This window comes from Chelonoidis abingdonii, chromosome 4 (assembly GCF_003597395.2).
Source record: "Chelonoidis abingdonii isolate Lonesome George chromosome 4, CheloAbing_2.0, whole genome shotgun sequence".
NCBI classification, from domain to species: domain Eukaryota; kingdom Metazoa; phylum Chordata; order Testudines; family Testudinidae; genus Chelonoidis; species Chelonoidis abingdonii.
The window spans coordinates 123,829,604-123,845,007 of record NC_133772.1 but is presented as its reverse complement, the minus strand read 5'-3'; the positions used below and the strand labels follow the sequence as shown (position 1 = coordinate 123,845,007).

At 46.7% G+C, this 15,404-nt stretch overlaps 1 protein-coding gene across 1 annotated transcript in view; it reads right to left on the bottom strand.

Annotated features, from left to right (window-relative positions):
- RIN3 (Ras and Rab interactor 3) overlaps positions 1 to 15,404 on the bottom strand; it is a 104,516-nt gene that overhangs the window by 45,591 nt on the left and 43,521 nt on the right. Inside the window, exon 4 of the mRNA XM_032777432.2 lies at positions 4,972 to 5,044. Within this exon, the coding sequence (XP_032633323.1) occupies positions 4,972 to 5,044 (73 nt within the window). The remainder of the gene's footprint in view (positions 1 to 4,971; positions 5,045 to 15,404) is intronic.

The following is a 15,404-nucleotide window of genomic DNA, read 5'->3' as shown; positions in this document are numbered from 1 at the left end:
GAGCTAGCAATATCTGGCGCTTTAAATGCAATGCTGTTCTTCCTCCTTTTACGACAATGGGATGACAGAGGGGGAATATTGTCATGAGATTAATTCTGATTGACACCTTGTAAGTCTGCCCAGATTTAAATTCATTACTTCCCTAGATTTTGAGTTCAGACCTTATGCCGAGCGGTACCCATCACAAGATTTTAGGTCCGTGTTAACCAGGCCAAACTTCCCCCAGTGTTTAGGGTGGATGTTACCACACTGTAGTTCCCATTCTAAAAGCTCGCTACATTTTGGCTTTCAGACTCTACTGATATTACAGAGCTTCCTAGTCATATGCAACATAACTCCTAATCGACTTCAAGGACATCCGAGAGTTTGAAAGTGTAAGGGACAATTTCCGTGCAATGCTGGAGGAAACCAACTAGGGCAGAGGTTTTCCTGCTGCTCTTCAACTGGGTAGAATTAGTTAGGAAGCAAAAGTGGATGGAACCTGACGCAGGACTGAGATTGGTTGAGTCAGGATCCTAGGAACCACGAAGAGGAGCATCCGCGAATCACCGACCCTGACTTCAGGAAAAGCAACTTGACTCTCCCCTCAAGGGATTGGCTATGACGGGCGGGGGGCAGAGATTTCCCTGGAGAATAACTGGGGGAAAGGCGTCCGCAGAGCTGGCTGGTATTTTCAAAGATCCTTAATTCAGTTGCAGGAACAACCATCCCGATGTGTCGAAAGAATGTTAAATATGGCAGGCGACCAGCTAGCTTAACAGTCGCAAACCTTCTAATCATTAAATGCCAAAAAAGAAGCTTGAAAGAGTGGAAGATGGAAAAGACCAGGGAGGAGTATAAAAAATATTTGCTCAGCGCCATGCAGGAGTGAAAGCAGGAAGCCAAATAACACATTGAGTTGGAGCTAGCGAAGGCATGCTTAAGAGTAACAAGAAGGTTTCTTCAGGTATTCTTAGAAACAAACAGAAGTCCAAGGAAAAGGTGGGCCCTTACTGAAATGAGGGAGGCAAGAGTGACAGAGAATGTGGAAAATAATGTCCCATGCTTTTTATTGCTCTGTTCTCACAAATAGAGGTCAGTCCCAGACTTCTGCATGCCAGCACAAGTATATTAGGAAGGTACCATTCCCTCCTGTGCGAGAAAGGAAGTGGTTCCAGTACTCTTAAGAAAAGCTGGACAGAGCACAATCCATCTGGCCAGATCCAACTGAAAGGAGTTGCAGATGCTGATTGCAGAGGCCATTGGGCATCTATCTTGAAAACTGTGGCGATCCAGAGAGATCTCGATGACTGAAAAAGGCTAGTAGTCCCATCTTAAAAAAGGGAGATGGGGCTCTGGAAACACAGCCAGTCAGCCGCACCTGCATCCCGGAAAATCGATGCGCAGGTCCTCAAGGAATCATATCTGGAAGCCCGGAGCGCCAAGGAAATGATCAGAACAGTAACATGGATTCACCAGGGGAAAAGTCATGCCTGATCTAACCCTAATTGCCTTCTGTGACAAGATAACGGCCCTCTGTGGCTGGAGGAAAGCGTGGATGTGTTGACTTTAAGCAAAGCTTTTGATTGGAACCAATGGAATACTGCAGAGAGGGATCTTCAGCAGATCAAAGTTGACTACGGGCTCTGGAGCCGGGGTTGAAGCCAGTCGGTATGCTCAGGTGTATTCTCCCGATTCTTCCGGTCAAGAGGTAGGGCCTAGGCAGAGACAGGTACTTCCTCAGAGGTGGAATGCCTGGTGCGGATGGTGCTTCATCAGGAGGCTTGCTTCCTTCGACCACGGACTACTGTTCCAGGAAGGCAGGACACTGCTAGGGGAGATGACGTTCCACCGTCAGGAGGAAGAGCATTTTTGGACGATCGACTTGCTAACCTAGGGAGGAGGGCTTCTAACTAGTTCGAGGGAAGTGAGGGTTGACCAAACCCACAAGGGGATCATAGTCTCAAAGAGAGGAAACCTGGCACTGGAGGAGGGTGTAACCTGGAGAATGTGGGTTGTAATGGCAGGGAGAAAGAGAAAGTAATTGGAACTGGAAGTTGTGGAATCAATACATTGCCCTTAACCGAGAGTTCCAATGAGCCCCCTTATATCGAGGTGAGGAAAAATGAACAGAGCCATTAGGGAGAGCTACAGGGGAAAATAAGCCCACAAAGAAAAGGTACCCATGGGGTAATTTTTAAGGTGGATACAAATAGCGCGGAACAGAAAGAGATTTTCTTCCTATTTTTCCTACACACCCTCAGATTATAGGGCTTCATTTTAGGGACACTTAAGGCAATGATTCTGATTCTCCACACCTTCCAGTTCCAATTACTTTTCTCCTATGTTTCTCCCTGCCATTAACAAAACCCCACATTCTCCTAGAGTTCCATTCCCCTTACCTCCAACCCAAGGTTTCCTGCGTTTGAGACTTACAATTTGGGCTATCTGGTCACTCTCCGCCCAATTCCGAACCTAGTTTGTATAGAAGCCGCATCCTCTACGGTTTAGTTGGAAGCAAGTCGTTACGGTCCAAACAGGTGATCATCTCGCCCGGTTCGGGCGTTGGGGACAGGTGGAGTCCCATCGTCCACCTAGCAGTCCTCCTTCTGGAACAGTCAGATCCGTGCGTCGAGGAAGCCAAACTGCCCCTCCTGGCCTGATGACACCATCTCCGCAACCAGGCAGTTCACCTCTTAGGATGCACCTGTCTCTGCCTAGGCCCCTTACCCTTGACCGGAATGAAGAATCGAGGAGAATACACCTTGAGCACACGAACTCCTATCACCGCGTGGCTCCAAGCCTGTAGTCACTTTGATCTTGGCTGGAAAAGATCAAACCGTACTGCGCAGTACTCATTGTTTCCCACAGTCAGAAAGCTATTGCTAAAGTCAACACATTCCACTGGCAAATTTCAACCCCCAGCCACAGAGGCCAAGTTATTGTGTCACAGAAGCCCATTAGAAAGTTGAGTCAGGCATGACTTCCCCGTTGGATGAATCCATGTGACTGTTCCTGATTCATTTCCTTTGCCTACTCGTGCTTCAGAATTGATTCCTTGAGGCCTTGCTCATTGAATTTGTCAGGAGCTGAGGTGCGGCTTGACTGGCCTGTAGGTTTCCCAGATCGCTCCATCGTTCCACGTTTTTTAAAGATATGGGCCATACAAGGATTAGGCCTTTTCCACGTCATTCACAGGATTGCGGGTGCGTCTGGATATCGCCAACCAAGCCGTGAGGTAGGGGTTTCAAAATGGATAATGGCCACAGTGCATCGGTGACACCCATGTCACATCTGCCAATCTCCTTTATTCCCGAGACTTGGCAAAATGGCCCGCAAGTGAGGACGTTTGTGTGTGCTAAACGTACCAGCCTTTTCTCCAGAATAGTCTGTGCTGAACCAACGGTTCTTCTCCACAGAGGTGTTTAGCGTCAGCCTGCCTGGGCGGACGTATACTGTGCGTAGACCCATGTACAGTAAGCTGCGAAGCTTGACCGCATTTGTGTGAGAGACAGAGGCAAGCACTTAAGCATGGAGTACTTAGCTTTTTCCACATTCTCTGTCCACTTCAGGGCCTTGCCCCAGTCCCACTCATTCAGTATAAGGGAGAAGCAACACATTGTTCACGTGAGTTGACCGTGTGCATATCTTGTTGCTTAAGCTACAAAGTGATCAGATAGCCTGAAATACAGTCCCTTATGCGATTATTCATATATCGCTCTTAACATCCCTTGCTAGCTGCAACTCCAAGTGTTATTTGGCCTTCCTGATTTCACTCCTGCATGCCTGAGCAATATTTTTATACTCCTCCCTGGTCATTTTTCCAATCTTCCACTTCTTGTAAGCTTCTTTTTTGCATTTAAGATTAGCAAGGATTTCACTGTTAAGCTAAGCTGGTCGCCTGCCATATTTACTATTCTTTCTACACATCGGGATGGTTTGTTCCTGCAACTGCAATAAGGATTCTTTAAAATACAGCCAGCTCTGCTGGACGCCTTTCCCCCTCATGTTATTCTCCCAGGGGATCCTGCCCGTCAGTCCCCTGAGGGAGTCAAAGTCTGCTTTTCTGAAGTCCAGGGTCTGTATTCTGCTATTCTCCCTTCTTCCTTGTGTCAGGATCCTGAACTCAACCATCTCATGGTCACTGCTTCCCAGGTTCCCATCCACTTTTGCTTTCCCTACTAATTCTTCCCAGTTTGTAAGCAGCAGCAGGAAAAGCTCTGCCCCTAGTTGGTTCCTCCAGCACTTGCACCAGGAAATTGTCCCCTACACTTTCCAAAAACTTCCTGGATTGTCTGTGAAGTCGATGGGAGTTATGTTTGCAATGACTAAGGACAGCTCTGTAATAATAACTAGAGTCTGAAAGCCAAAAGTGTAGCAGAGCTTTTAGAAATGGGAACACAGTGTGTAAGCATCCTATCCCTAAACACTGGGGAAGTTTGGCTCTGGTCTCAGACCTGGACCTAAATCTTGTGACTGGGCCTCTCTGCATAATGGTCTGAACTCCAAAATCTAGGGAAGTATGAATTTAAATCTGGGCCAGAACTTCACAATGTGGTCCAATCTCAAATTAATTCTCAGTGACAATATTCTCCCCTCTGTCATCCCATCTTCCTCTTTTAAAAGGAGGAAGAACAACATTTGCATTTCTAAGGCCAGATATTGCTCTTTGTTACCCGCGTGAAATACTGAAGTCAATGGAGTTACCCTGACAACAAAACCTTGCCCCTTACTCTGCAATTGAAGCTGTGCACATAAGGAAAGCAGAAAGATCATTTAAGAATTGGTTACTCTGCATGCTCTTAAATATGACATTAGTTTACACAGGAAACGTGCATATTATAGACCAAGCTGGCCTTCCTTCTGTCCTATGCACGCCTTCACGTCAAATATAGAAACACCACCACAAGAGCAAAAACCAGTTCAGGCCATGGTGTTACCCTCAGCCATGCATGAACCAATCCCTCTGTGAACTCAAGGAGTCCAACTTACCTACTGACACAGTAGAACGCTACCAGTTTGAAGATGTCCTCAAACACTAGAACAGATCCTTCCAGGTACAGTACTGATGAGAAAAAAGAAAAGTATTCAGCGACTGCTCTCACTGAGCCCTGTGGGGAAAAAGTTGGATGGGTTTGATGCTCACTCATCTGAGCCTAAGTGGTTTCCTAGTCATCACTTGGATTCCCTGCTTAACTTAATATTAGTTAATTTAGAGGAAGTCAATGTATTATAATGATAATAGAAACAGTGGGATGAAAAACACTTTGTTCTAGTTAAATCTGTCACTGACAGATGGAAGTTTTGGAACATATATGTGGCTGTTCTCATTTGCATGTTTCTCTCCCCACATCTACATGTGTATTTGTCTGGATGGGAAAAGCATTTTGAAGTTAAAAATGCAAATAATTATTTTTCTGCTGTATGTGTGTCTCATAGGGTTGCCAGGAGTCTGGGATTCGATGGGAACGCCTGGTCAAAAAGGGACCCTGTCGGCTCTGGTCCGGATTGCTGACTGGGCCGTTAAAAGTCCAGTTGGCGGTGCAGCAGGGTTAAGGCAGGTTCTGTGCCTGCCCTGGCTCCACATGCCTCCTCCTAGTGGCCGGCTTGTCCTTGCGGCCCCTAGGTGGAGGGACAATCAAGGAAGCTCTGCCCCGAGCGCCAGCTCCACATCTCCCATTGGCTGCCTGCGGGCACGGGCAGCACGCACCATGCAGAGCCAGCTGACCGCCTCTGTATCTGGGAGCTGGACATGATGGCTGCTTCCAGGAGCCGTGCAGAGCCTGGGCAGACGGGGAACCTGCCTTAGCCCCACTGCGCTGCAGATCAGAAGCCACCTGAGGTAAGTGCCGCCTGGCTGGGGCCTGCATCCTGAACCCCCACCCACGCCTCAATCCCCTGCCCAGTGCATGCTGCACCCCACACTCCCTCCTGCACCCTAACTCCCTGTCCCAGCCCTGATCCCCCTCCCACACCCAAACTCTCTCCTGGAGCCCGCACCCCAACCTCCTCTTGCACCCTAACCCCCTACCCCATCCCAGTGAAAGTGAGCAAGGGTGGGGAAGAGTGAGCAACAGAGGGAGGAGGGATGGAGCAAGTGGGGGCGGGGCCTCAGGGAAGGGGCAGGACAGGGGTTGAGAAAGGGTGTTCAGTTTTGTGTGATTACAAAGTTGGCAACCATACCGTGTCAGTATATTTCTGCCTTTCTGTATATGCTTTTCTCTATGTATTTTACAATTGGAGAGATTTGTTTTTAAATGATTACAGAGAGTATAAATTTTTGTTGCAAAGATTCTTTAAGGCTTCCTCCATCACAGAAATATATACTAGAGCGTTTTGCAGTAATAGTGCAAAATACTTACGTAATTCCAGAGGTTTTGGCCATTATTGTAGCAATACAAACAATAATGGCCAAAACCTCTATATCAACTATATATATTTATATCCACCTTGGGCTACTAGTGAATGCTATGACCACTGCATAGGTGCTGGAACTAGGGGTGCCAGGGTGAAGCTGCACCCCCTGGCTTGAAGCGGTTTCCATCATACACAGGGTTTACAGGGGGTTCAATGGCACTCAGCATCCCCACTATACATAGATGAATGCTACAATCTTACAAATACTGTGTGTGTGTGTGTGTGTGTGTGTGTGTGTGTGTGTGTGTGTGTGTGTGTGTGTGTGAGAGAGAGAGAGAGAGAGAGAGAGAGAGAGAGAGAGAGATGGAATTCTAACATACTACATAGGACTCATAGCATTTAGTAATAATTATATTATAGGATGTCAATGCACCCCAGATTATTGAATTTTAGAGGCTTCATAGTGAGCTTTTGAGTCATATAATTCAGTGCAATTTGGATACACAACGCATTGAATACGGTTCAGACAGGGTAGCATAATCAGTTTTAGAACAGTCTTAGATGGCAATCTTTTGTTTGATTGTCTGATTCAGAATTTCCTTCCATAATAGCAAAGTGACACATGGAGCACCAACATATTTATAACAGCCCAGCAGTAGAGAAATATTGCCACATTTACCATAGCATCACCTACTAAAAGTATTTAGAATGAATCTTCCTTTTCCTCTCCACTATGAATAGCAGCAGTGTATTACAATGCATGCAGGGTTATGCAGATGTGGAATGCCTTGGCTAATGTTGAATAGAAGGTAAAATTTCCATTTTGAGATTCTCTCATTTCAAGTGACATTCTAACTAGCTGCTCCCCGCCTGTCCGCGCGTGTTGTTATTCTGTAAAACAATGGAACATCTACACAGTACACCATTTTTTTCATTAAACGACTTGGGCTTCATTCTCCTTTTATGTGCACTAGTGTAAATCAAGAATAATTTCACTGAAAGTAATGGGTGAAATCCCGGGCCCATTGAACTCAATGGGAGTTTTGCTATTGGTTCCATGGGGGCCAGGATTTCACCCAATGGAGTTAGATTGGTGCAAAACCTGTGTAAGCGAGATCGGATTCAGGTATCTTCACCCTATGTGGAGGTTCATGGTTACCAGGATTGCAAAAGGCACCAAGGATGCAATGTTTCAGTGCACTGAATGCATTCGGGACAATCATTTCTCTTATAAATTAGAGATGTCCAAATTGTAACACAGACCTCAAAACCCCTTTTCCACTCCCTGAATTTCTGGGGGGATGTTTTTAAGTTTTAGGATACACAGAAAATCATTCAAAAAACCCCAAGCTGTATGCTTAACATATTTAATCTGAAATTCTGCCACGGCTCACCTATATAGATTTATTTTGTGGGAGCTGTGGAAAAGAAACAGGGTAAGGGTGAAATCTTGACCCTAATGAAGTCAATGGAACTTTAGCCATTGACTTCAACTGGGGCCTGGATTTCACCCTGGATCTTCAGCTCTGGACAAGATACAGTCAGGGTGTGTCTCCACAGGGAGTCAGTGTTTGGTATTAGGTGTTAATCTACAGCGCACTAGCCTGCCATGCACTAACATGCTACGTGGACCCTGCTACCATCCACTAAAAGTTCCCTAGTGCGTTTTGATGAACTCCCATTTAAAACTGTAGTACATCAAAGTGCACTACTTTGCGTGCATGCTAGCAGGGTCCACACAGCCAGTTGGTGCGTAGTGAGGCGATTGTTGTATGTTCACACTCTGATTTGCTGTGGAGAGAAGCCATTAGTGCAGCAGAGGTGGAGACATAAGTGACTTTAAACTTCTGATCTTGGGGCTGGCCGCAGTCTGGTCCGGTCCCTGGCATAATCTAAAAGCTCATAACAGTGGATAGTGGTTTTGTCACCACATAGTGCACTGGGGTGGTCACCATGGTAATTGTCTGTTGGTATCATTTATTGTTGAATGACAGCAATGTTTATTTAAAAAAATAATTAATCGTTCTTCTCTACGAGGTCAGGTTTAGCCTTTACGTTATTTGACGGAAATCAGATATAAATAGCCTTTTGCTTTGTTTCTGTATTCATGGCTTATCATAAAGAGGTTTACATTATTAAGTAGTCTTTTGTCTAATGGTTAAAGCTGCAGAGTTGCCATATGAGAGAGGCTGGTGGTCTTGGTGACAGTGGCCATTAAAAAGAACAATGCCATCTTGGAGATTCTGAAGAACAGACTACAATACAGGGTGCCTTGTATGTAATATCAGATAGATGCCTTGATGGAGTTCATAGAATATCAAGGCCAGAAGGGACCTCAGGAGGTCATGTAGTCCAACCCCTTGGTCAAAGCAGGACCAATCCCCAGACAGATTTTTACCCTAGTTTCCTAAATGGCCCCCTCAAGGATTGAGCTCACAACCCTGGGTTTAGCAGGCCAATGCTCAAACCACTGAGCTATCCCTCCCCTACATAGTCCCAATTGTGCAAGCAGTTAACTCCAGGGGCCTGCCTACAAGGGAGGAAAAGGTGCACAGTTTAACATCCATTCAGTGCTGCTAGCAGGTCACGTTGTATCCTAGGTGGGAGCCTGCAACAAGGCCACATGACTTTAAATGTGTGAAACTTGTCTACATGGGTGTTAATGGACTTTTAAAAAAAATTAAGCTCACTCAAATGAGCTAATTCAATTGGAAAAGTGCACCCATATCCTTGTTTAGACAGATCTGAGCATGGGCTCCTATATTCAGGAGAAACTTGTAGATAGAAGAGGGAGACACCTTTGGAACGGTCACAGTCCATGGCCAGGGTCATAGTAGTGGAGTGAATCTTAAGCTGGGAAGTTCTTCTGATTTGGTTATTTATTTATTTCCCCCTATGTTAAACTTAAGTCTGATGTCCTGTTATAAATGTTATTCCTAGACAAAGAGAGAGAGAGAGAGAAAGAAAGAGAGAGAGAGACACTGATGATTGTTCCTATGCCTGTTTGCTTTTCCCAAATATTCCACCAGTTTATGAACCTCTCGCTCTTCCTGATCAGTCACAGGGATGGACGTGATCTAAAAGGCCATTTTATCTCTGACTGCAGCAATCCTAAAAGACTTCATGTTAGAGGTGAGAGTCATGCTCAGAACACCTGTATTCTCTTCAGAGAGCTTGTTTTTCAGTAGAATGATGGATTCTTTCAGTCCAGACCCATTTGATAATTTGGATTTCCTTCTTCTCCCATAAACTGATAGGTCAAATTCTTTCTAAGCAGATAGTCGCCAAAAATTATATATTTGAGTTTCTTTTACCTTGTGTTTTTGTTTCTCAGCCTTTAGGAAACTCTCAGGCCACATTTACAAGCTTTTCACTGTGAACCTGAGGTGGAGCAGCCAACTTTCTGATTGCCAAAAACCGAACACCTTTGCCCCGCCCCTTCTCCAAGGACCCTCCCCCACTCACTCCTATCCTCCTCCCTCTCTTGCTCGCTCTTCCCCACCCTCACACATTTTCACTGGGTTGGGGCAAGGGGTAAGGATGCAGGAGGAGGTGAGGGCTCCAGCTGGGGGTGTGGACTCTGGGGTGGGGTCAGGGATGAGGGGATTGGGGTGCAGTAGGGGGTGTGGGGTTCAGGCTCCAGGAGGGAGTTTGGTTGTGGGAGGGAGTGAAGATTCCAGCTAGGGGTACAGGCTCTGGCGTAGGGCCAGGGATGAGAGGTTTGGGGTGCAGGAGAGGATGTGGGCTCTGGGCAGTGCTTACCTTAGGTGGATCCTGGAAGTGGCCAGCATGTCCCTGGGTTTCCTGGCCAATGGGAACTGCGGAGCCAGTACTCAGGGCGTGCGGAACCTCCCTGGCCACCCCTACACCTAGGGACATGCCGGCCATTTCTGGAAGCCACACAGAGCCAGGGCAGGCAGAGAGCCTGCCTTAGCCCCCCTGTGCTGCCGAAGGACTTTTAATGGTCCGGTCAGCAGTGCTGACTGGAGCCACCAGGGTCCCTTTTTGACTGGGCGTTCTGGTAGAAAACCAGACAGCTGGCAACCCTAATCTGAGGGTTAGGGACTTATTTAAAAAAAAAATGAAAGCTAAGTTTCATGTAATTTATTGATTCCATCAGCTGGTGCTTTAAAAAAAAGACATCACAAGCTTCATGCTAAAATTGCAAGAGCTGGCAATCCTGCTAGACAAATAGTCACATTACAAAGATCATCAGTTCAAGTGGCCACTCAGTGATTAAATTAGCACTGTGTGAAACAGGATTACAATAATGCACTCTAGGGAACTTTTAGTGCATGCCTGCAGGGCCTACATGAGCCAGTTAATGCGCAACATGCTAGTGTACACTAGAATTTACACCCCTCTGGTGCAGACTAATGCACTATGTGGACAAGCCCTAAGGAGTGAATGGGTCATGGAGACTGAAGTATTCCTTCACTCTTACCAGAGGCCTATCTTTTTCAGAGTGTGAGGAGGTCAGTCTCCAGAGCTGCTATAGATGCCAGAATAACCCTTAGGGTTGCCAACTTTCTAATCGTACAAAACCAAACACCCCTGCCCTGCCCCTTCCCTGAGGCCCCGCCCCTGACTCATCTCTTCTCTGAGACCCCGCCCCTGCTCGCTCCATCCCCCCGCCCCTTTGCTCGCTCTCCCCCACCCTAACTCACTTTCATCAGGCTAGGGCAGGGGGTTGGGGTGCAGGAGGAGTGTAAGGGCTCCAGCAGGGGGTACGGCCTCTGAGGTGGGGCTGGGGTTGAGGGTTTTGGGGTGCAGGAGAGGACTCTGGACTGGGGCAGGGGGTTGGCATGTGGGGGGTATGGGATCTGGGCTGGGGGTGTGTGCTCTGGGTGGGGCCAGAAATGAGGGGTTCAGGGTGCAAGAGAGGGCTCTGGGCTGGGGTAGGGGGGGTGGGATGAAGGTGTGTGTGTGTGAGGACTCTGGCTGGGGATGGAGGCTCTGTGGTGGGGCCAGAGATGAGGGGTTTGGCATGCAGAAGGGGGCCCAGGCTGGGAGAGTGGGTTGGGGTGTTGGGGTGGGGGTTGCAGGGTGCAGACTCCAGGCAGGAGTTTGGGTGTCGGAGGGAACTTTGGGCTGGGACAGAGGGTCGGGCTGCAGGAGAAGGTTTGGGATGCAGGCTCCCCGCAGCACTTACCACGGCTCCCAGGAAGTGGTCACAGGTCCCTGCAGCCCCTAGGCGCATAGGTGGCCAGGGAGACTCTGCGCACTGACCTCATGCCTGCAGGCACTGCCCCCACAGCTCCCATCATTCATAGTTCCTGGCCAGTGGGAGCTGTGGAGCCAGCCCTTGGGGTCAGGACAGCATGCAGAGCCTCCCTAGTTACCCATGCATCTAGGAGCTGCAGAGACCTGGTGGCTGCTTCTGGGAGCTGCGCAGACCCAGGGCAGACGGGGAGCCTGCCTTAGCCACAGGCCCCTGCTGCGTTGCCGACTGGACTTTTAACGGCCTGGTCGGCGGTGCCAACCGGATCCTCCAGGGGCTCTTTTTAACCAGGTTCTCCAGTCGAAAACCGGATGCCTGGCAACCTTAACACTATATGCACTAGAAAAAAATGTAAACAAAGTAAATCAGAGGGATCTGCCATTGATTACCAAGGTGACCTTTAGTTTTTCTACTGGTGCAAGCAAAGCACAGCAGACAGTTCCACTAGAAGTGGCTTGTGGAAATTTGAACCAATACAGAACATCTAACAACAATGTAGGTATTATTTATTTTAATTCATATTCAGACTGCTCTCTCTTCCCCTGCCCTGCTCAGTGCCCATTATGAACCCTGGCACACCCTGTGCAAGGCTGGGGGAAATGGAGACTCAGCCTCTGAGGCAGTTGAGCCCCATATCCATGTGGATGAGATGTGACTGTATGCACACGGCCTTCACCTCTCATTGATTAGAGGATATGATCACAGCTGTCATTTTTACTTATATCTGAGCTTACAGGCAATATACAGAGCCCCTTCCTCCCCCTCAGATGTGTCTATCCCACCCTATTGCATATCTTTGTATAAAATATGCAGACTTTTTTTAAAACTACAAGCTGTTGGCCAGTGTTACTTACACACTACAGAGCAATGGTTCTCAACCAGGCTATGTGTACCCTGGGGGCACACACAGGTCTTCTGGGGGTACAACAACTCATCTAGATATTTGCTTAATTTTACAACATGCTACACAAAAAGCACTAGTGAAGTCGGTACAAACTAAAATTTCATACAGACAATGACATGTTTATACTGCTCTATATATTATACACTGAAATGTAATATTTATATTCCAGTTGATGTATTTTATATGTATAATGCAAAAATGAGAAAGTCAGCAATTTTCAGCAATAGTGTACAGTGACACTTCTGTATTGTTATGTCTGATTTTGTGAGCAAGTAGATTTTAAGTGAGGTGTAACTTAGGGGTATGCAAGACAAATCAGATTCCTGAAAGGGGTACAGTGGTCCGGAAAGGTTCAGAGCCATTGCTACAAAGCACCTCACAGTACATGCAAAGCCACCATTAGTTCATCTTAAACTTTCCTCATATCACTTAGTTCAAATGACAGCAGTCCATAATCACAGTGTTTTCTTTTCACTGGTGCTTGGAAAGGAGGACTCAGGAAATAGCTCAAATAACTTGGTAGTTGGTTTAAGTTAGCTGGCTGTGATGCATTAGAAAGCATATCCGCTTGAAATAGTGCAGCTAAGGAAATCAGTTGCAGAAGCTCAGCTGTTGGACCAGCTTCCCTGCTCCACTGTTCTTTGTCTCTTCCTTTTGCCTAACTGATCTCCAGTCTTCTGAACTTCCTTATTCCAGGAGCTCCTTCAGCTACGTGAATTGGTGTTTTGACTCATCAGTGCTGCTTGCTTTCACAGCTGCTTCTAGTAGTAATACCCATCTGTTTGTGGGAACAAGTACCTGAGCCAGGGCCGCCCAGAGGGGAGGGCAAGTGGGGCAATTTGCCCTAGGCCCTGGCCCAGTAGCAGTCCAGGTCTTTGGTGGCATTTCGGCAGCGGAGGGCCCTTCAGTGCTGCCGAAGACACGGCGCAACTGAAGGGCCCCCCACGGCCAAAATGCCGCCAAAGACTCAGACCGCCGCCGGGTGAGTACAAGCGCCGCAGCTTCCCCGCTTTGCCCAAGGCCCCCTGAATCCTCTGGGTGGTCCTGACATGAGCCTAAACCAGAGATGGGTCCAGAGTGGAGTGGTCCAAAGTTTGATCTCTGAAATCTCATCCTTTCTCCTCCACTTCTGGAGAAGTTGGAATCTGGATCTAGCTCTCAACTTCATGAATTGGGCCTATCTCTATGATCAATGGTGGATACAAAACTCTGATTGGTCCGACCAGGACCTATGCTTTGATACTGGATCGCTTTGTCAACATCTCTGCAAGTTTTGGGAGAATATTAAGTGATTGCTCCTAAATGTCTTCTGAAGGCAGTAATTTTCAGCACTTTTCCTATCAGGGTGTATTATGTATCCTTTTCGGCTTTGCTGCAGAACTGTTTTGTGTACACTGAAGTACAACTGCTGTTTATAAGTCAAGATACTAGCATAACCTACTATATAGATATACACAGCCTTCTATAAGCCAAGGTTTTGGTGCATGGTACCTACAGCACTGCATCTCTTTACAAATAATACTATGTTTGGATAATCTGGGACATCTTATTTCCATTTATAATATCAAAGTTGTTTGCTTTTGTTAAATTTGTTTAAGAATTTCAATTATGCTCAAATTCAACCCAGGTGTAATCTCACTGAAGTCAATGGAGTTACATCAGGCAATATTTTGGCTTAAACCTCAGCATTTTTCTACTAGAGCAGTAATTAAAAAAAAAAAAAAAGCCCCAATTGCTGAAGTAAGTTTTACACACAGTAAGTTAGTGGGCCAAATATACCTTTAGAGTAAACTCACTGATGTCGATAGCTTATAGTTGCAAAATTTTTCCTAATATTTGACCTAAATCTCTCTTGCTGTAGATTAAGCCCATTATTTCTTGTCCTACCCTCAGGGGACATACAGAACAACTGATCACCATCCTCTTTATAACAGCACAACCACCACGTTACATGTACTTTGGAAGGAGGGTGTTTGGGTTTTATTCATTAGTGTGACTTCCAGCGGGTTGCTTAGGTGAGTAAGTATTACATGATCAGGCCCACTGTTCTTGTTCAGACCACATCCAATGGGCCACCTGCATTATGTGTTTGGAGTTCTTCAGCGTGATTTTATGAGTTGAATACACATTTTAGGCTGGGTTATCTTTCCACTGGGCCCTACTTCTCTGGGGATTCGCTTTTAAAGGGGGCATCCTGGGTCAGTCATCAGCTGCTGGAGCTCTGCCAGTGAGCAAAGTTGGGGGCAGGAGAGGAAACACCTGGGGTACAGAACCTGATCACAGGTACAGGGACTCTGTGGGGAAGATCTTTGTCTCTGGGTGATCACTTGCCAGGATTTGTGGGTTCGCCCTGTGGTCTGTTCCAGAGAGGGGCAAACCCTGCCTCCCAACAGAATGACAGGGGACAAACCTCCATCAAGAAAATTAAAACAACCTAGTGGAGATTCCCTACCCTGTACCCCCTTTCCCAAGGGTTTTATTGCAGTAGGGAGTGAGAGGGCCCAATATTGTTTGTAAAGCACTGTCCTCCTCAAGGTACTTGGGACACTATAAAGAACATCCTCATCAGAGCAACGTGAAATACACATTATAGAAATAAATAAAAGACCAGTCTCAAAAACAAAGAAAAACACAACCAGGGAGGATTCAAATAAAAATAATGGGAGATTTAGGTGCATCTGTCTGAGTGGAGGAGAAGGTACTAAAGAAAACACCTTAGGAAGAGAAAGATTTCATGTGTGAGGCAGAAGTTGCTGATCTAGATTTCAAGGGGAGAATGATTTTCACAGCCTAGAGGACACTGCCACAAAGGTTCCAGCACCTGTCACTCTAAACACCCGAGGGTGAGGTCCCTAAAGCGGATGGTGCCAAAGTGCAGATACCTTTGAAGACAATACATCCAGGGCCAACTCAGTTAAAGCCTTAAAAACAAAAAAATAAAAA